The sequence below is a fragment of the Pinus tabuliformis genome, chromosome 1_2, assembly GCF_031772625.1.
Source record: "Pinus tabuliformis cultivar Carrire ecotype Pingquan chromosome 1_2, CPIR1, whole genome shotgun sequence".
Taxonomy (NCBI): Eukaryota; Viridiplantae; Streptophyta; class Pinopsida; order Pinales; family Pinaceae; genus Pinus; species Pinus tabuliformis.
The window spans coordinates 1,171,652,383-1,171,674,225 of record NC_142298.1 but is presented as its reverse complement, the minus strand read 5'-3'; the positions used below and the strand labels follow the sequence as shown (position 1 = coordinate 1,171,674,225).

Sequence of the window (21,843 nt, the reverse complement as noted above, 5' to 3'; positions counted from 1 at the left end):
AAATTCTTGCCTTTCCCACATATCGCATGATTATGCATGATTGAAAGCCTTGCTAACCCACCAAATCTAGCGAAAAGCAATCAAAGAAGGACTTCATGCTAAAACTCTTTGAAACTACTAAGTTTCTTATATAAACTAGGTCCTTAGGTATTTCTCATCAAAACTAAGTCTCACATCACATATCGCTATTCGTAGAACGAATGCCTTAATAAGTTACCCCAAAAACAAGTGAAATGCAAAATTGTGATCGCATCATTTCCCTTACCGCGTCACATTTCAAGCATCTAAAAGAACACCGCAAACTTACCGCCCGTCGAAATTGCGAAATGTGATCAAGACCTGAACCCACTCCTGACATACATTACAAACAAATGTTTTAGGTCCGCCGCTTAGTAAAAAGGTATTTACATAGAAGACCTAACAAATGAGCTATGTCTTAGAAATAATAACAAGTGGCTCGCATCTCGCATATTGCAGAAACATAAGAGATGATAAGAAAAGAAAAAAGCAATAATGCAATAATGTGATATGCGATATTGCTTTGCAAATTGCAAAATCAGCATTATCGCAATTCAAAGGCTCGCCGCCCTAGAAGCTTTCTTCCCGACTTATGATGTAGACATTTATGAGCATTAAAGCTAAGAGATAACGAAACATTAGTGGGCATTTAGTGAATGTTAATGGAATTTATGTGTGAAAATCCATTCAACGTGATATGATGTCTTCTTACTTGCATTTAAATAAAACTCCTTTTTATCACCTTTACAAGTTGTCTGTATTATTCCAGTTCACATTCATTATTATCTCTCTATATCCGATAGCTGTTGTTTTTCTCCACTTTCAGGAACAATCCACAAAACAAATCTTTGGGAGCGATGGTGAAGAAAGGCAAGGAAGTCGCGTCTAAGAAATAAAAAATGACTCAGCTATTTTCGAATACTACATGCAGCATAGATGGAGGAACCTCTACATGGGAAACTATGTATAATATATTAGAAGAAGAGGAACAAAGACTTCTGGAAACAAAGATCACACTTGACAGTCGTGATTCCTTAGATGCCTCCGTTTTTGAGATGGCATGCTCATTTTTGCATTGCATAGCTGCACGCCTAAAGATAATCCCTAATACAGATATGGTTAAATGGGTCATTGATGAGGCCGATATCTCAGAAAGAGAATTTAGGACCAGAAGCCAAGAGGTTATGGGATCTTTTTCGCCAGACAACCTACCGCTTATGTACTTCCTATCAGAGCCACAAGTCATCTACATCAAACAGTTTTTTGAGAAGTTTGCCAAAGAGAACGAGTACCCAGCAGATTACACCCGGACCTAGTCAAATAATGAGGGAAAAATAAAAAAGGACAAAAATAGTATGTACTCTACTGCGTCTATTTCTCCCCCTCATATTTTTGCAGCGACCATGCTATGTAGGATGTTTGGCAAGCCCGAAAGCACTAAATTTTCCCAAGAATGGTTGTCATTAATAGATGCAGCCATAAACGCAACTATAATTAATTGGGCCCAAATTTTGTTTGATAATTTAGCGAAGGAAATAATCGATTATAGGAGGAAAAGGAGTGTCTCAATGAGGGTTTACCCTCCATTTTTTATGAGTGCCTATGTGATGGATGCAATTTGTTTTGGTTCAAAATTTCCAGTCATGGGATGGAAGTGGACTATCCAAGATCCACTTCCCATTCATATATACCATAAAGACATGTGGTGATCTCAGTTTCACCCACATTTTTACAAAATTTGTCATGGAGTCATGCTCCCTATCCACAAACAGGTTTACAACCAAGACACCCCTAGGTTTTCCAAGGAAGACGAGGTAGATATCCTCCTAGTGGCTAGATGGATTGGAGAGGAAACATTCATGTATATCAGGTATTTGGCAGCGTTACCTCGCCACATGTCCTCCCATACTATGTTTTAGACAAATTGATGGCTAGAGAGATAGCCTATCAAACAACTAGTGAGGGTGGGCTGAGCAAAGCATTAAAGGAAGCAAAAACTGCCATTTGGCCTACATTCCCTTTGCAGTGTGGAGAATTTTCACTACACGATGTGGGGCATGCATTTAAAGAAGCAGAGATCATGTTATCTCTATAATTACCTAAATTCCAAGGAAGGTAGTATGACCCATTTGGCATTGCCAAAGACTTTACTACCATGGTAAAAGTGAAGGTATTCAGTCATGAGAAAGATGCATTTGATGACATCTTCTTACAGAAAGAGACATTCACAGAAGTGAAGCACATGGCATCACTACTTTTTGACCTAGGAGAGCTCGAGGCCTTTCATGAATACAGAGAAAGGAGACTGTTAAAGGTCCCATTGGACCAGTTGTGGATTGAACCAATAAGGGAGCCAACTCCTAGCATAAGTCTGGAAGGGAGTGCCAAAGAAAATTCCAAAGTTGATTATGAACCAAAATCCCAAGAAAATTTTACCATGGAGTCAGAGCACTCAGAACAACAATCACAGAATGGGAGAAGCAAAAGTAAGGAGCCAGAAAAAGATACAGCCCAGTCTACAGAAAAGACAACTGAGAAATTTCAGCTAAAAAATAGGTTGAAATTCATTCCACCTCCACCCAGCCAATAAAACCCCTGGTTATTGATTTATATGAAGAATGGAAGCACTTCAATAAAAATCTACATGTACAGGAACAAACGCCAGAGCTACAGACTCCACAACACAGAACAAATCAAGAAATTGTAGTAGAGAAAACTGTAAGTACTCAAGAGGTAGAGCACATTCCTTTCACTCCTACCTCTGAAATTGTTTTGAGAATCGAGGAGATTCCTCCTTTAGATGTATTCTACAACCATGCCCACAAATTCATTTTTAAAAGACAAAGGAAGAAGAGGAAGTTGGATGTTACAGCTACTACTACTCCTGATAATGAACCGATGGATATTGTCTGGAAAGACTCACCCATCGACCCATCCGAGAACCTTACTAGACTATCACAGTTTGTAGGAGCCTATGCTACAACGACTATCGATAAAGAAATAGAGGTGAAAATGTTGCTCAAGGAAAGGGAAAATAAAATTTTGCTGTTAGAACAACAGTTACAGCAAGAAAAATCTAAGAAACAAGCAAAATCACAGTTAGCTAAGCTCCAACAAGAATTTGAGCAGATGAAAATAAAACATCAAGCCAGCTTAGCAGAAAAGGAAGCACAAATACAAGGAATAACTGATTTGCATAAAGATGATCCAAAAATTGATCAGTTTATTACTGAAGCTCTTAGCCTTAACTCCTAGCTGATGCACCAAAAGGAACTATTATGCCAGAAGGTCTCGCAATGGAATTCCAATTACGATACAAATGACAGGTTGACGAGTCAAGTCATTGAGATGAGACTCGAATATGATGAAATCTTGAAAATATTTTTCAACTTCATTACCTGGCAGAACTTAGATGGGATAAAGGCCGACTTGGCTAAACTGGAGGAATCACACAAGGAAATTTTATTTACAGATTGGGATTCTCGGCTTAGACAGGTAGAAAAGGCAACATCAGACACAACAGCAGCAGAAAATAGTGGTTTATCGAGAACGTCAATGAAAATTTACATAGAGCCAACCTGGTGGCAGAGTCCATTCCAGGTTTTCTTCCGAATGTCAAACAACTTGAACAAGAGTGGAGGTAGGAAACAGAGGAAAAAGGAGAAGAAATTAGGCAAACGACCAAGTTAAACTGGGAAGCATACTGGCAACATTTAGTGAAACCGCATAGCCAGTGGATGACCCTATGATGCCTAACCACTTCCATGGAGAAAATGGTGCCAGCACTGACCGACGTCGTGTTCAATGGGCAGTTGAAATCTAAAATTGGTCGACCGACACAGCTCAAGCTCATGACAGACATCTACGATCTCAAATATCAAATGCAAAGGAGTTAGTCACCATGTTCATTTCTATTTTTGTTTTATTTTGCATAATTTGAGGAAGGTCATTTAAACCTCCTAAACTATTTTTGTAATAATATATTTTTAGTTTAAATTTTAGTATTCAAACCCCTCTCATGCATTTAGAGAGGGGTCCAGAAATTTTATGAGAAACAATCTTCAAAACATGCACTTTTGTCCCTTTAACGAAGCTCTGGTGAAATGAATGGAACAGGATTTATTTTGTTATGAAACCAGCTCACAAAAAGATAGAAAAGAGAGATCAACGCCTTAGAATTCAGCCTCTTCGAGGGGGCAACCTCCTTTACATTACACAAATGAGCAATTCTTGGATGATTCAAATGAAAAAACCTCCTTTCTATATATAGGAGTCTAAGGAGTCATAATATAACCCAGCCGACCTAACAATAATAATATAAAGCCACAAAAATAACAATAGAGGGATTCTACGGGGCACAGTGATAAAAATATGGGGACAATAGGGGCACAACAATATTAATAAGGGATACAACTACAATAGTAATGGGGTAATCACTAGTATTATAGGGATCTAACATGCCCCTCTCCTTCAAAAAAGTGTTTGCCTCAATGCTTGAGTAGTTCTAGGTGCTTCTGTATAAAATTCTCATCCTCCCATGTGGAATCTTCAGCGGATAAGTTCTTCCACTTGATGAGATACTCTGAAATTGATCGATTTCGTAGCTGTCGAGTTCTTGTTTCTGTGACTGCTTCCGGTTCCAATATAATTTTTCCTTCCTCGTCAAGTTCTGGCAATATTGTTTGAACTGGGAGCTTGTCACCTATAAACTTCTTTAAACATGAAACATGGAAAACTGGGTGCACTCGAGATGCTGCAGGAAGCTCCAATTTGTATGCCATAGTACCAATATTTTGCAACACCTTGTACAGACCATAATACTTTGGTGATAATTTATTATCCTTCTTAGCTTGCTTGAGGGACATTTATTTATATGGTTGTAGCCGTAGGAATACCCAATCACCTACATCAAAACTTCTTTCGCTATGATGTTGATCTGCCTGTTGTTTCATTCTATTTTGTGCCAACATGAGGTTATCCTTTAAGAGTTGGAGGACTTGTTGTTGATGTTTGATGTGATGTTCCACTACTTGAACCTTAGAATTTTCTCTTAAATATGATGTGATGGATGGTGGCTGATATCCATAAAGTTCCATAAATGGGGTCATTTTGTTGCTGTATGGAAGGAAGTGTTATACCACCATTCAGCCAGAGGCAACCATTTGACCCATTGTGTCTGTTTATTAGATACAAAGCAATGAAGATATCCTTCCAAACATTTGTTTACTATCTCAATTTGCCCATCAGATTGAGGATGATAAGATGAGCTATGAGCTAACTGAGTACTAAGACAAGAAAATAATTCTGTCCAAAAATTTCTAGTGAAAATGGGATCTCTATCACTTACAATAATCTTTGGGTTTCCATGTAGCTTTTGAATTGTTTCCATAAATGCAGTAGAAATTGTACTGGCTTTAAATGGATGTGATAATGCACAAAAGTGTGCATACTTTGTAAGTCTGTCAACTACCACCATGATGACACTCTTTCCCTCAGACTTGGGTAAACCTGTGATAAAATCCATTGCAACCTCCTGTTGCACAAAATATTGTCACCATGACATTTTGCAATCTGTGTGAGTCTATCACCACTCATATTTTCCTCCTTTTCAAGTCTTAAACCTCAGTTCTTCATGTCAAGCCTTGAAAATAAGAGAAAGCCCTTAAAAGTCTCTAAAACTCTGGTTCCACACTTTCTCTCAGCATTACCTGCGGTCCCACACCTACTGGTCATATCCCCTGCGTACTTGATCACTCTGTCTCTGTGTAATGGGTGTGGACCCCTGTAAAAGTAAAAAAGGCGCAAGTACATTCTTAAAAACTCACTTTGAGTCATTTTTGGAAGCTTCTAGAAGGAATCTTGAGGTGGCAAGTTCGCTCCTTTAAGGTTCATGCATCCCATACCTTAAGGAGCTAACCCCTTGATGTGAGGAGCTTATCCCTTTGAAGGAGGACTTTATCCCTTTATAAGTGGACCTGTAACCTCCTTCCTTTGCACTATAAAATGAAGCATTGGGCTGGTTACTGAGGAGGTTGAAAGATGAAGATTTTTGAGGTGAAATGCTGTTGGAACTTAGTCTTCCTAATTGAGCTTTTGTGAGGAAAGATTACATACCTTGTTGATCTCATTTGGAAGAGTGTGAGGCTTGTCAAAGTAGAGGAGATTCCTGTTTCGGACCCTGGGAGGAGCTTGTACAACATCAAGGCACCAAAGGTTGTAAAGTTCTTCTATTTTCAAAGTTAATACAATCAAGTTTATTTTTCTCAATAAGCTGTGTTTTATGGTTTATTTCATGGATTCCTTGATCACCATGATGAATATGATTTATTATATTAGCTATGCAGGTGTTATTTGATGTGTGCTTGTTTGTGATTGCAGGTTCTTAAAAGGAAACTCTTTTGGATGATCGAAGTATGGCTGCCACAAACTAGCGTTGGACTTAAGGTAGGGTCTAAAACACCTCTTAGTTTTTATTAATGAATCGCAATATATTTAGAGAAAGGTAGATTTGCTTGTCCTGCTTGTTGCTAGATATCTGTTGATACTAGGGAGATCGGTCTTGTCCGCAAGAACGATTTATCCAGCCAACATATTGGTGACTCCACTGGGGACTTGAATTTGGTTTTTGCTTTTCCTTTTTCTTTGACTTGAGAAACTTATCCCTGTTTCTGGTTTTTGCTTAATGTGTGTGGGATTGGGTAGTTTTTAAGATCTGGATTTTTTTTTTTTTTTTCGAAATTTTGAAGAGGACCGCACTTTCTTTTTACAAGACAGTGCGGACATCCCCGCACTGTTCCTTTAGTGCACAGAGTGGTACCACATCTGGTTCTACTGGAAGCCTGCGGACCCTGTCAAAATTTTTGAGAAACCTAAAATGTTTTCGTCCAGTTAGGTTTAGGTTTTATTTACGGCTTTTAGTCTACCCAGATCTGTATTTTTCTGTCAAAAAGCCTTGTTTATGAGTTTCTTTTAGCAAATTCTTCATCTCATCAATCTCCATTAAGTTAATTGGGTGTTTTGAGTCTCTTTTTTGAGAAATTATTAATTTGATTTCCCTTGGTGTTTTGAGTGTATGAGTGTTAATCGCCTTTGAGTGTTTTTATTTTTTGATCTTTGGAACTCTCACCCAATTTTCTTGACTTGCACTTGATTGGTTCTTAGATTACATTAGAATCATCTTGTGTTTGAGAATTCTCTTGCATAGATCACATTTGCATAATTAAAATTCTTATCTTCAGAATATGAATGAAAAATGTACATAGATTACATTTGCATACTTTTCAAGTGAATTGTGCATAGATTACAATTGCATAGTTTACATTCTGAAAAATCAATCGTAGATTTAGATCAGCTTTCTTTGATTTGAATTTACATACTTTTATGCTTGTTTTTAACACATAAAAATAAAAATAAAAATTGTTTTGGAATTGATTTTGCATTAGTTTTTCTTGATGAAATTAGTGCATTAGAGAATTTGTTATATTTTCTCTTAGTGATCAATTTTTTGCATTGTTGGAAGTGAATGGAAACTCTCTCCTTACTTTATTTAGGATTCATCGAATTGAAAAGATTACATTATCATATTCGATTGCATTCAATTTTGGGTTGGGTCATAACACCATTGGTTTCATATCCATTTACCCTTTTGAGTAATAACAGCCTACATAACACAACGCTTAATTAAAATTCATCTAGTAATTTTTACATTTTTAGGGCTCTTTCCACCAATCTAGCTTAGGCTAATGTCTTGGAATAGGTTTTAGTTCACCCTCCAAGACAATAAAACAAACAAGTAGTCGATCTTGTGGTAGGAAAAATTCCAATTGTTGCATGTATGCTCTGGGAAGCTCCTCCTAAAGGAGTCAAGCACGAGATCATATCTGAACCAGTGAGGTAATCAATCCTTCCTCATTGGGAACGATAGCAGATATACACGTATTAAAAATGGTAAACCTCGGATTGACCATTGTCGAGGAGCCTGGGGTCACTTGTTGGTAAACCTTGGATTATGTCAAGGAGACTTCAAGGGGATTGAGCTTTGTTACTCTGCCCTTGCGTGTGTATCGGATCGTATACTGTTCCCCCAGGTATATTTGTTTCTGTTGGTAACCTTAGTGACCATAATATTTAGGATTCTTTCCTAAGGTGACGGTGGAGGGAAGATCCCACTGTACCTGGAGCAGACGTTGACTAGACTCACTTGGACTCTCTGGGGGGTTCTCTTCACTCGATATGGTTTTGTGAAGAAACTTGTGCCAGTCTGTTTCATTAAGTAGGTTGTCAGGGTAACTGTTTCAACCGCCCTTTTTGTATTAAATTTCGACTAAGTTGGATTTCATCACCAACTAGTGTTTTTAGTACGAGAAGTTACTGTTTGTGTGTGGTTTGACTCCTAGATTTGATAGCACGTGTTAAATTGTTTGTTTTTAATTTTAGAGACCATAGGTGTGAATTGTGAATTTTAATTGTGAGGTGTGAATTGTGAATTGTTAATTTTTAGTTTTAAATTGTTAATAAAATTCAGTGAAGTTGAATATAATGGAAATTGTTCCGGAATTTACCAACCAAGGAACCCCTCTTAACGAGAATCCTAGTACTTTTCCTTTCTTTGGAAATTTTGGTCCTCCTTATATGGCTACTTTGTCATTACCTAGATTTACAATAGGTTTACCAATATGGTTATTTTCAACTTCATTGGCCCCAAATACTCCAATTGTTCCACCTCAACCGAATGCTTCACCTCAACAGAGTTCACCATCTCAACATCACCAACCTTCTGTTGACCCTTTACCTTCTTCGCCTAATATTTCTTCCTCCATTTCTTCCTCTTCGCTTGGTAAAAGCCTTGAAGCTAGTAACTAGGTGGCTAAGAAGAAGAAGAAAGGGAAGAAGAAGAAGAAGAAGAGGAAGCAAGATAAGAAAGAAGTCAACCAATCAACCATGGCTGTAAGTGTTAGTTGTGTTGAGGAAACCTCCAACATGCATCGTAAACCCAAATACCCTTGCTGGCTTTGTAAGGGTGACCACTTCCGTATCAATTTTCCTGGTATTCCAAAGGTCTTGGAAGTATGGTCAGAAAAATCTCATCAACTTTCCATTGATCCATCAACCAGTGATAGTCAAGTTCCTGGGAAAAACGGTAAAGTTAGGTTTCCTTGTAAGTTATGCAAAGGGAGTCATCAAACTCACATTTGCCCTCACATGGATGAAGCCTCAAAATTTTTGGAAAACCTTACTATTCCACAACAAGAATTTCCAACTGGTTACTGTAAACTTTCTCCCAACCTACCGTCAACTAACGGAGTGATTGATCTAATTTCAAGTATAGTCGATCCCACTCTTCCATTGGAGAGTGAAACTCATATGAATCAGGTTGATGATCCATTAGTTGATCAAGTGATTGATTCAATTTCACATTCGGCCGATCCCACTCTCCTTTTAGAGATTGAACTTCATACTGTTGTAGGGAAAAGTATCCGATTCGGATGACCCTATCCCACTCTAAGGGTGATAGTACCTCAGCAACAACTGTAAAGAAAACTACTTAAGGTTTACTTCTTTATGAAAGCAAGAGAGAATGAAGAAATGCACTAACCGTTGCCTTGCGCTTAATGTCGAATCCAAACTCTTCTCTTTGCTTGCTTGCTCCCAGCTCCTTGCTCTTTTTCTGGCCCAGCTACAATGAGATCCTGCAAAATAACCAAGAAGGAAACTACAAGAAGCATGCAATCATAACTGATTCAAGGATTAGCATAAATCAAATATACAATCATCACAACATAACATTGAAACAAGTGCATATAGAAGAACCTCAATAGCTTTTATTAATAGAAGAAGTAAAGTTTTGAGAGTGTTACAACCATTGAAGGCCCCAATCCAGCAACACCTCCCAGCAGAAAGAATTTCTCCTCTTCACCTCCTTCAAGCGATCACCCAATAGCTCTATAGTGAAACCAACAGCATATCATTACTTTGCACAAAATTCCAGCCCCCTGAGCTCATAGGAGAGAGCTCAATATATAGATGAATTGAGAAAGGATGAGTCAGCTTGCAACTGATGTGTAGCTGCCTTGTGTCCTCTCTCTCTTCAGTTGATCTTCAGTTCTTGAGTCCACTTGGAGAACCTTGCTTCCACTTGGAGAAACAGAGCCTCTGACTCATCACAAGGCGAAATCCCTGATCCAAGTGTCATTTTTGGAAGATTCCAGAGCAATGACTCATTGTGCCACTTGTCCCATCTCGCTCAGCGCAGGTGGCCTTTGTTCCACTTGCTTTGCAACGCAGGTACACCATGGAGCAACTGAGTTTCAGCGCAGAAGCCTAGTGGAGCACCTGCTTTGATTTCAGGATTGCTTGTTTTTGAGTGTTTTCAGGTGGAGAACTGATCTGAGAGCTGTTGGCTTGCTGACCTTGTTCCTCTAGGGGTAGGAACATCATGTTTAGGGACTTTGGATCCCTTGGATTATTGACAATTCATGCAAGGCACAAAATTGTCTATAACAGATGCCCCATAAAGTATGAGGTCGTTTATCGGGTGAAATGCTTTATTAGGAGGATCCAAAGTTCACTCAATCTGCTGAGAAGTGTCCTGTAATAAGATACAATACAATACATTATTTTTCATACTTTTTCATGATCTAGCTGAGGCGGGCATTCCCATGCTCAGCTTTATAAATTCATTTTGGTACATAGAACAGACGATCGTCTGAAGGTAGACTGATAATCCTCTGCTGAAATTACCATCCTTTGAGAAGGATGATCATCTGCTGCAATGATGTACATATCAAATGTCTTTATATCCTGAATATATATCGCAGCCCGGATGGATGGAACTAGATCTGGGGTCTTCAATCTCTTCCGATCTTCACTCAATGTACAAGTCGATCCTATGTGAGAATTTCCTGGAGTCGAACATGGAAAGACATCGCTTGATTACCAGTCAATGATGTAAACCATTAACAAGCGCGAGAGGAATCACCGATAAGGATGATGACCCTCACGGTACAGCAGTACAATTCACATGGTGGGAATAAAGGACTTGGCGTCGACCACCATGCAAAATCTTCTGGTCGAAGGTCATTGATGTATACCTGTCGCCGGAAGTGAGAAACTTGCCATTGAGGCATGCAAGCTTCAAAGTACTGAAGGGGTTGTTCGTAGATCAACTCCTTGGATAATGAGCTGATGTCGACAAGGAGTGATCCGTCAAAGGAGGGCCTTAATGAATCCCACATCATTGACACGAAACGGAGCTAGTGATTGTGATGAGGTGAAAACAAACTGTGATGTCTGATTCAGGGTGGCGGTCATGAAATGGATGAAGGATAATGTATGGCAGTGGATGGGACATGGTTGACTCTTTGCAGAACAACATCTCTTGAACATATAACGACACTGATGTGATGGATCGGTAGCATTACCCCAACTATGGATGGTGTGGCGAGGACCATGGTGATGAGACCGGTGAATGAAACAACCCAACCCGATGTGATATGGAGGACAAAGTGTCATGTTCAAGAGCGACTTGCTACCATTAAAGCTGTGAGGTTCTCCCAATTTTTCCCCAGTCATTGCTGACTAGTACCTCTTTATTTTTGTCAAGCTTGAGGAGGATAACATATGCTTGTTCTATAACCTGCCCTTCGGGCAAGCCCATCGCTATGTTTTAACGAGCCTAGCGATAGGGAAACTCGTTCTCGTCTAAAGACAAGTTTGTCGCTATTTAATAAATTTAACGAGTCTAACGAGAAGGATAACTCAGTCCTTTTCATTTTTAGAGAGTCTGAAAAGGTACATAAAGTTAACTCCAAAATTCCTTTTTCGTCATCTAATCCCTTAAGTCCGAAAAAGTATAAAACAATATAGAAGGGATGAATTTTCGATTGCTTTAACGAGCCGAACAAAACAAGCGCTCGATCTTTTTGTGCAATAATCCCTCAGGTCCAAAAAGATTAAAATCTAGAGGAGGGATAGCTTTCTGGTCGCTTTAACGAGCTGGAAGGCCAAAACTCGGAAAACTTTTCATATTTTACGAGTCAGTGAAAAGAGCTCAAAGAAGACTCATCTTTTGAGGAACGAGTGATGAACAGGGTAGCAGCAGATTCCAGGTACAGGTTGGAATATTCCAATCACGGCAGTGTCACAAGGATGGCTTAGTGAAATCACTCTTCGCAGCTGTTCCTCAAGAGAGGGTAAACAATCATATGGAGATGAACGATTGGCCAAATGAACGGATGGAGGTGATGGCATATAAACACGACCAAGGGCTTTTTAATATGGCAGTCAAAGGTTACATTTACCAAGGTTATTTACCGGTTCATTTTTTCTGGGTGAGCTTGAACTCTAGGGGAAGATTGCTCACAACTTATGTTTATTTTTTAACGAGCATGAACTATGCGCTAAAACTGCTCGGATCTTGCGTTTATTTTTTAACGAGCATGAACATTGCTAAAACTGCTCGAATATACCAGTCTTAATACAAGGAACGCCTGAGGTGAGGTATTCTTATTTAAGGAGTTATACCTCACTAGCTACTCCAATTTGGCAAGTTTTAACTTTTGCCCCACACCCTTTCTTTGTGCAAGCTAGAAACGGCTAATCCTACGAGTTTAACGGGTTAGACCTACAGGTTTAAAGGGAGGACCTAAAAATTTAAAAAAAATAAATAGTCGTCCCGTGCTTGCACTCCAAAAGGTTCGCATGCCCCCAGGTATAAAGTATAATTTCGAGGCGCTGCCTCTTTCTTATTATCCGAAAAATGGTTTTATTTGTTGCCGCAAACTAAACTCTTTTCTCGACGATGTCTATCATTAGGTTGCTAAGGATGGTGACTACTTGTTGCAGCAATTTCATCTCTTTCTTTGGAGACTGCCCCTACTTATCCTTCAAAACATATGTTTTAATGGGTGAGGCTTGACATTCAAAGATGGTGGCTATTTGCCGCCACAAATGGATCTCCTCCTTAGGAGAGCCTACTTTTTTAGACAAAGGGAGCGATCCTTCCGCTCACATAACTTTGACAAAAGAATCATATTCTAGAACAACCCTCTCTTCCTTCCTTCGGACGGGGTACGGACTAGTCATATTCTTCTGCGGAAATCAACTCTATACCCAAGGTTTCCTCTGCCCAAGGCAGGCCAGGGTGCATGCCCCCTGGGTCCCAGTTCTTTCTTCCGAATCACTCGCATTCATCGGGAAGTAGAACCGGGGGTGGAGGCATTCCTTGAGTGAATAAACCGTTAAGGGATGGTATTTGACTATTTGCGATGCGTGATCCTGGAAATGAAAGTTGGTCTACGAGCTTGACCATTCTTCCTTCGTGCGGAAAACACATAACTCTGAAGAGTGAGGACACTATTGCCTCCATGCAATATATATAGTCTCGTCCAAGGAGTAAGTTATAAACCAAGGGTCCTTGGACGACCATCATGTTCATATGAACTGTCTTCCCTTTCAATGTAACGGGAACATTGGGGAGAATCCCTAACGGGCGACTGGTTCCTTTATCAAAACCTGATAGATTTCTCATCTCAGGTAAAAGCGCTGGGCAACCCAGTGCTTTCCAAGCAATAGAGGAAAAGATACTCACAGATGCCCCTTCATCAATGATAGTTCCAACCATTACCATTCTATAGATCTGGACAATGATTCTGAATGGGATACTGGCTGGTAACCGGGGTCTGCCTAGTTGATTCCAATCAAAGGATACAACTAGGTTGCTTGGCGGTGGGACCAAATACACGGTCGGATACGGCCCTGACGATGTTCCTTCCTGCGATAAAGGAATGGGCGCATTGCCCTGATGCTCATCAGAGTCTGTGTTGATGAAAAGAATATGGACGGTGTCATCCTTATCCTCTTCAGTGAGGGTGTCATTTGAAGATGGATCTTCAATGACGGTGTCATTTGAGGATGAAACCTCTGAAGGAAGAACCGGGTCAACTGCCGTTTCGACCTTTAGACTTTCGTCTGGTCTGGATTCAGTTGGTTCATTCTCAATGACCGACACTTCAGCTGACCACTTGAGCGGGCCAGCTGGATTTTCAACTATCGAGGGATTAGGCATGAGTTTTTGGTATCCAGGAGGAAGTCGTAACGGTGATACCGGACGATCTTCCAAAAATCTCTTCGCCTGATCTAAGAATGGACATCGGTGAATGGCGTGATCGCCTTCACACAACATACAGGGTGATCTTGGTCTCCCTTTTCGTCCTTCACTCTCGCTAGTTGATGGACTGCAATCAACATGACTACCAGAGGTTGATGCTACCAGATTGTGCAACCTGGGGGACCAGTCCCTTAGTATTCGGGGAATACAAGGACAATCACGATGGAAGTGGGTCCCTTTGCAAATGACACATGGCGATTTAGGCCCGGTCGGTGCAGTGTGTGGATTTTTGTCAGATGTCTTTTGCTTGCCCCCAGTCACCTTCGCCATAGGCCCCTTCTGCTTCTTTTCTTTCTTCTTCTTTTCCTTCTTCTCCTTGGGAGGCTGACTTTTGCCGGCTCTACCTTGCGAAGATGAAGGATTAGAGGAAGAATTGTAAGAAGTGGAAGGCTGGTGCGTAGCTCTAGACTGGTCTGACTGTTGATTCGACTGCTCAGGATTAGTGGCGATTTGAACTACATTAGTTGAAAAGAGCCATACAGGTAGGCCAATTGTCAATCCTGGAAGTGACAATGTGGCCATATGAGGCGCACCAACATCTCCCCAAGATGAGAAGGGAGTGGGACTTCCACCAAGGTAACTTCCTTGGTTGGTGGGCTCCATAATTTTCAACTGAAAGATCAACGTGGGAATAACAGGTGATTATGTTCCGATTAAAATAAATTTTATTAACGACGCTTTAGACACAACTTTGCTTTTTCATGTTTTAAGAGTCAAGAAAAAGCTAAAGATGACTCTAGTCTCCTTCGATGTATTAACGAGCCCGAAGTGACAAATGCTCGGTTGGACTTTTTCAGTTATAGAGTTTGAAAAAGGCCAAAAGAAACTGCTCTGGAGTTCTAGGCAAAGGGTGTGCCAAACCTTTCGCAAAACCACGGAATACGTTTTACGATACGTGTGGTCAATCTTCGTGAATGCTGTGTTCACTGCATTGCGATCAGTAGGGCGGCCGACACGGCTTCCTATGGATAAAGGCTTTGTTCCTATAGGGGTCTCCCAATATATACGCGACGGTACGTGGGAGCACAAGTCCGTATTAGTGCCACCGACTCTCAGGAGGAATCACCCACCTTCGTAGAGATCGATAGTCACTAAGTTTAACGACGCCAGAACACGTCTCTACCTAGACCTCTATATGTTTGCGTTATGTTACAAAGCGTTGTTATGTAAATTGAATTTATTTTAATGTTGATCTTGCTTAGCAGTTTGTCTTTGAGGATCACCACGAGATGTATGTAACAAATTCCTGAATGCAGTCTAAGATGAGAAGCAAACTTTTCAATCTTTCAACTTTGAAAATCTTAACTACTGAGGGAGAAGAAAGGCAAATCTTTTCTCACAGATCATAGAGCACACACTAATGCAAAATTTCCTAAATCGTCATGCAAGCAGTCAAATTCAAAATGCACAATGCATGTATTTTCTTTTCCCTTTCTTAATGTTGATGGGTTACAAAAAGAAAGTTGTTATATAACTTTGATTTCGATTTAAAGTGAAAATAAACAAGCTAGTCCAAAATCAAAAGACACCTTAAGATTTACTTGTTTAATCACTGGAAATACATGAAATCAAACCATAATGACAAAAGTGAAAAGACTAATCAGCTATGGACAACAAACAAGCTAACTCTTTAGACCAGCAAAATGCCTAACACAGGTTCAGATCTAAGAGGCCAAAAGCAAGACTAGTTCACTTTCGTTATGGGAAATTGTAAATGACGTAAGAAATACAAAAGAACAAGTACAATTTCGTTATATAACAGAGGCGGAATGATGGCAAGTAAGGTTGGTTTCAGATAGGTGTAAGACTGGTAACTGGTTGCAAAAACTATAGTGAAAACAGACAGGAAAAAGGGAGGAAACCCCAACTGCACAAGGCAAAATTGGGCCAACGCAGGTGCTGCACAACCAATCTGGCTCTCAGCGCAGGTAGCCCCTTCGGGACCTGCGTTGCAAAGCAGGTAGCCTGTGTACTACCTGCTTTGGAAAACGAAAGTTTCGTTTTCTCAGTTTCCGGGTCACAATTTTCTCAAAAATTCACAGTTTTTGCTCAAATCAGAAGCTATCAGTCAAACACACACTAAGGGATGACAAGGAAGGCGAAAAGCTATCACTAAGAGCTTACAAGGATCCTTGTAGATCAGCTCTTCAAATCATGAACATGCTCAGAAAGGAGCTAGAGTAGCTGCCCTCTACTTCGCTTTTGATATAGTCAAAAGCTTTTCGATTTGGTACTCTTTTGTTCAGGAAATGAATAGCAAAATACTACAAACAATCAAACAGATACGATCCCCAGTGGAGTCGCCAGTTTGTTGTAGGGAAAAGTATCCGATTCGGATGACCCTATCCCACTCTAAGGGTGATAGTACCTCAGCAACAACTGTAAAGAAAACTACTTAAGGTTTACTTCTTTATGAAAGCAAGAGAGAATGAAGAAATGCACTAACCGTTGCCTTGCGCTTAATGTCGAATCCAAACTCTTCTCTTTGCTTGCTTGCTCCCAGCTCCTTGCTCTTTTGCTGGCCCAGCTACAATGAGATCCTGCAAAATAACCAAGAAGGAAACTACAAGAAGCATGCAATCATAACTGATTCAAGGATTAGCATAAATCAAATATACAATCATCACAACATAACATTGAAACAAGTGCATATAGAAGAACCTCAATAGCTTTTATTAATAGAAGAAGTAAAGTTCTGAGAGTGTTACAACCATTGAAGGCCCCAATCCAGCAACACCTCCCAGCAGAAAGAATTTCTCCTCTTCACCTCCTTCAAGCGATCACCCAATAGCTCTATAGTGAAACCAACAGCATATCATTACTTTGCACAAAATTCCAGCCCCCTGAGCTCATAGGAGAGAGCTCAATATATAGATGAATTGAGAAAGGATGAGTCAGCTTGCAACTGATGTGTAGTTGCCTTGTGTCCTCTCTCTCTTCAGTTGATCTTTAGTTCTTGAGTCCACTTGGAGAACCTTGCTTCCACTTGGAGAAACAGAGCCTCTGACTCATCACAAGGTGAAATCCCTGATCCAAGTGTCATTTTTGGAAGATTCCAGAGCAATGACTCATTGTGCCACTTGTCCCATCTCGCTCAGCGCAGGTGGCCTTTGTTCCACTTGCTTTGCAACGCAGGTACACCATGGAGCAACTGAGTTTCAGTGCAGAAGCCTAGTGGAGCACCTGCTTTGATTTCAGGATTGCTTGTTTTTGAGTGTTTTCAGGTGGAGAACTGATCTGAGAGCTGTTGGCTTGCTGACCTTGTTCCTCTAGGGGTAGGAACATCATGTTTAGGGACTTTGGATCCCTTGGATTATTGACAATTCATGCAAGGCACAAAATTGTCTATAACACATACCGCTCAGGTTCTTCTTGTTACATCAGATTCTTCTACGCCGGGGGGCATTTCACCTGTTTCTACAGAACCCCCTCCAAGTACTGAGGTCTTTTCCTTTGATTGGAATAGACTGATAGAACCTCGTCTTCCTTCCTCCATCCCTTTCCAAATCATTGTCAAGGCTGGTGGTAGGGACATACACCGCACACAGGTAGATGAAGGTGCTTCTGTTAGTATTTTATCCTCAACTACTTGGAAATCTTTGGGTTCCCCTCAGCTTGTGCCTATTACGCAGAATCTGAAAGCTTTTAACGGAACCATTAGTGAACCTTTAAGGATCCTTCCTAAGTTTTCTATTACCTTGGAAGGTAAAACTGTCTGTATTGATCTTATGGTGGTTCGAGGTCCCTTGGATTTCAATTTACTCCTTGGGCGAGACTATGTTTATGCAATGAAATATGTCGTATCGACACTCTTTCACGTGATGTCTTTCCCTCACAATGGAAATATTGTGACTGTAGACCAGCTTTCATTCCCTAGTCTTGTTTCAACTGCCAATAATATGACACCCCTAAATGTTCCTGATTCTAAAGTGGTATCTACCCCGCCACGGGTTAATTATGTGGCAACTAGTCCCATGTTTTCAGTTACCGATGTAAGTGAGCCTCTCACTGTTTGCTCATCTTCCTTTGATTTAGATCCGGTAATTGACATGGAAAACTATATGGGATTACTTGAACGCAATGTTCTTATCCCTTTCAAGTCCCTTGACATGTGTTCCTTCCAAAGAACTATTATTCCATCTGATGAAGACCTCTTGGAAGCCATGATCAAGGTGTTTCCATTGACATGTCTTTCTTCCAGTTGGAAGCCATAATCAGTGATTTCGAGGAAAGTTCCTTTTACTGTGTCAACCTCATTAAAAAATGAATCAGTGAGTGCAAGGATAGTTTTTTCCTGTCTCAACCTCGTTAGAAAATGAAACTGGATGTTGTGAGGATAGTTTTTCCTGTGTCAACCTCGTTAAAAAAAGAAACCGGATAGCTAGAGCATAGTTCCTTGTCTTGTGTCAAGCTCGTTAAAAAATGAAACAATGATTTTACAGCATAGTTCCTTGTCTTGTGTCAAGCTCGTTAAAAAATGAAACAAGGGTTTTGAGGATAGTTCTTTCCTTGTGTCAACCTCATTAAAAGATGAAACAACTCCCTTTCCGAATCGAATCTTTGAGTCTTTCCAAGATCTCGAAGGTGAACCTTCATTTCATCCACCTGGTTGAATGCAATGAAGCTTGGGGGGCATGTACCTTGATTTGAGTCATTATGCTGGGGGCATGCGAACTTATAACAAGCATTGTTTTTCGTTTCAAGCTTGCGTAAACATGAAACTGAATCCAAGCAGAGTTCTCTATGGTTCAAGCTTGTGTAAAAATGAACCCATACCTGATTTACATCTCGTGATTGCCGTTTTTATCCGCTAAATTCTACTAGATGAGCCTTGGTTGTTTTCATCCCATCGCCACCATCTCTTTGGCCGATCATATGCTTTCACTTGGTTGTTTTCCTTTCCTGAGGGACCACAACGATGAGTGGTTTTGTTAGGCATCCTCTTAACCATTACATGTTTTGAGCAGTTCCTCCATTGCCGGAACCAGTTGCTACCCTTTATACCACTCGTTCCTCTAGGACGAGTCCTCTTTAAGCTCTTTTCTGACTCATAAAATATGAAAAGATTGCCGAGTTTTTCCCTTTTAACTCGTTAAACAGATTAAAAAGACAGTCCACTTACAGCTCTTTTCTGACCTCATAAACATGAAAAGATTGCCAAACTTTTATCGTTTCAAGTTCGATATTGGTAATAAAACGACGTGTCGTTGATCACTTTTTTACTTTTTCAGATCAAGGCCACTAATTATGAAAAGTACTCCTTGATCATAATGGTCAAGCGGTTCTCTCAAGTATTATTTTATACTTTTTCGGGCTTGGGAGACACAAATTTACGAAAAAGGACATCCATGGAGTTTTCTTAAGTTTTTCTTCTGACTCCCTAAAATTGAAAAACGTCGAGTTTCTCCTATACTGGACTCGTTAAAATTTAACAGTAAAGGACCTGTTCGATTTTAAACAGGAACGAACCACTCCTTCTTAGGGTTCGAATTTTAAACTAAGTTGGACTCATCCGAAGGATGAGCTTATAACCAAGCAAATGTTATCCTCCTCAAGCTTGTCAAAAATAAAGAGATACTTGCCAGAAATGGTGGGGGAAAAGAGAGAAAAATGAACCTATTTGTTATTTTTTGTGTTTTAGAAAAGCATTTAAACACTCTTGAACATGACACTTTTTGTTCACCTGGGTTGGGAAATCCTTTGCCTAACAGTTAATCAAACCATATTGAAAGTCTTCAACCGGTTTCTGGGTATTAGCTTTGGGTCAATTGTCACCAAACCATCTGCAGTGTCGTTATGTGCTCAAGAGGTCAATTCAAATAAACCATTCATCTGCAAAATATCTGTCATCCATCTTGACCATCTATGATTTAGTCTGTTAGACTCCGTCTTGTCAGCTCGCTGCAGCCAAATTCACCAAGCTTCTGCAGCTCCTATCCCTGCAAAAGCACAAACAGAATCTACATCGAATTATCAGATTTTGAGTCATCTTAGATCAAGACTAGAAAGCGTAAAGGCAAAACCGATGATTTATGGCACTCCAAATTTCAGGACTTCATAAAGGCGTTGGCTGATAGACGCTGTGATCGAGTTCAAAAATGGCTTCACTGCAACACTGCAGAATTTTCTGGGAATGATGATGTGCAAAAGTTGCAGCTGGAGGCAGTTTTAGCCCTTGCAGAACTGAAACAGGGCCTCTCTGTATGTGGTTGCAAATGTTCTGTTTGTTTTTGGAGATGCATTCAGTGCTTTCTCTGGAGCTCCAGTTTCTTGGCATGCTGATTTGGAACAAGTTCCTCAAGGAGTGCCAACCATCATTATTGCCCATGAGTTTTATGACGCTCTTCCAGTGCACCAATTCCAGAGAACTCCTCGTGGGTGGTCTGAAAAGCTCATTGATATTGCAGAAGACTCTGATGGCTTTCGTTTTGTGTTGTCCCGAGAACCAACAACTGCCAGCAAGCTGTACTTAACTAAGCGCCTTAAGGGCCTTTTTCCAGATGAAATAGCTCAGTTGGAGCATGTTGAAGTTTGCCCTCAGGCTGTTGAATTGACAAAGAATATTGCAAAGAGGATTTCATCAGATGGTGGTGGTGCACTCATCATTGATTATGGACAAAATGGAATAGTTTCAGACAGCTTACAGGCCATAAGGAAGCACAAATTTGTTCATATTTTAGATGACCCAGGAACTGCAGACCTTAGTGCCTATGTTGATTTTGCTTATGTAAAACAAATCGTGGAAGAAATGGCAGGTATAGTCTTGGTCACATCTATTTTTCCTTTATCGCAGGATGAGTATCTTGTCCTCTTGAAATTGAAGATGAGAATCCATATTCGTGTTTAATAGCAAGGGACTGAAGAATGCACTTCAGAATTATTATTTGAACTTGGCAGTGGAGGCGGCAGCTTTTGGTCCAATTTCACAGTCTCAATTTCTTGGCTCACTTGGTATTAATTTTCGTCTGGAGGCATTGCTACAAAATGCAACTGACGAACAGGCAGAAGCACTTCAGGCAGGCTATTGGAAGCTAGTCGGCGAAGGCCCAGCTCCTTTTTGGGAAGGGAAGGACGAACTTGCACCTGTTGGTATGGGTTCTAGGTACATGGCCTTGTCAATAATCAACAAGAAGCTTGGAGCTCCTGTTTATTTCTCGTAAGTAGGTGGTCCTACCGAGATTGTTATTCTGTAAAATTTTTGTCTGGAAAGCCGATATAGACAACATTTTTCTTTAGGCTTAAATGGATTGTAAGAAATTTGAGCATTTGAATCAAGCGAGCCTTTAGCAGATCCTATCGATGGCTGTGAATTTTCAAAAGAAGGAAGCCCCGAGAATTCAATAATAAAGCATTCTGCATTAAAATAATGCAATTTTCTTGGACCAATATGGTATATGAGATTCCTGTGTTGGTTGGAGTATGGAGCATGTGCTTATGGGACCAGATGGGCCAACCAAAGCACGTGAACCTTGTGGAGTTGGGTCCAGGACGTGGAACACTTATGGCTGACCTTCTTCGGGGTGCTGCAAAGTTCAAGGAGTTTTCGGAAAGTCTTTCTGTGCATTTGGTTGAGTGCAGTCCTGCATTGAGAAAGCTTCAGCATAATGCATTATGCTGTACTGAACGTGATGCACAAAAGGATAACAGTAGGGATGGAT

The 21,843-nt window shown here is 40.3% G+C and overlaps 1 protein-coding gene across 1 annotated transcript in view; it reads left to right on the top strand.

Moving 5' to 3' along the window:
- The window catches only part of LOC149210395 (uncharacterized), a 54,681-nt gene extending 33,247 nt beyond the window's left edge, over positions 1-21,434 (top strand). The window contains exons 2-3 of the mRNA XM_089398950.1: positions 20,378-20,940; positions 21,083-21,434. Coding sequence (XP_089255076.1) covers positions 20,378-20,940; positions 21,083-21,345 — 826 coding nt within the window. The 3' untranslated portion in view covers positions 21,346-21,434. The remainder of the gene's footprint in view (positions 1-20,377; positions 20,941-21,082) is intronic.
- Positions 21,435-21,843: the final 409 nt, after the last annotated feature.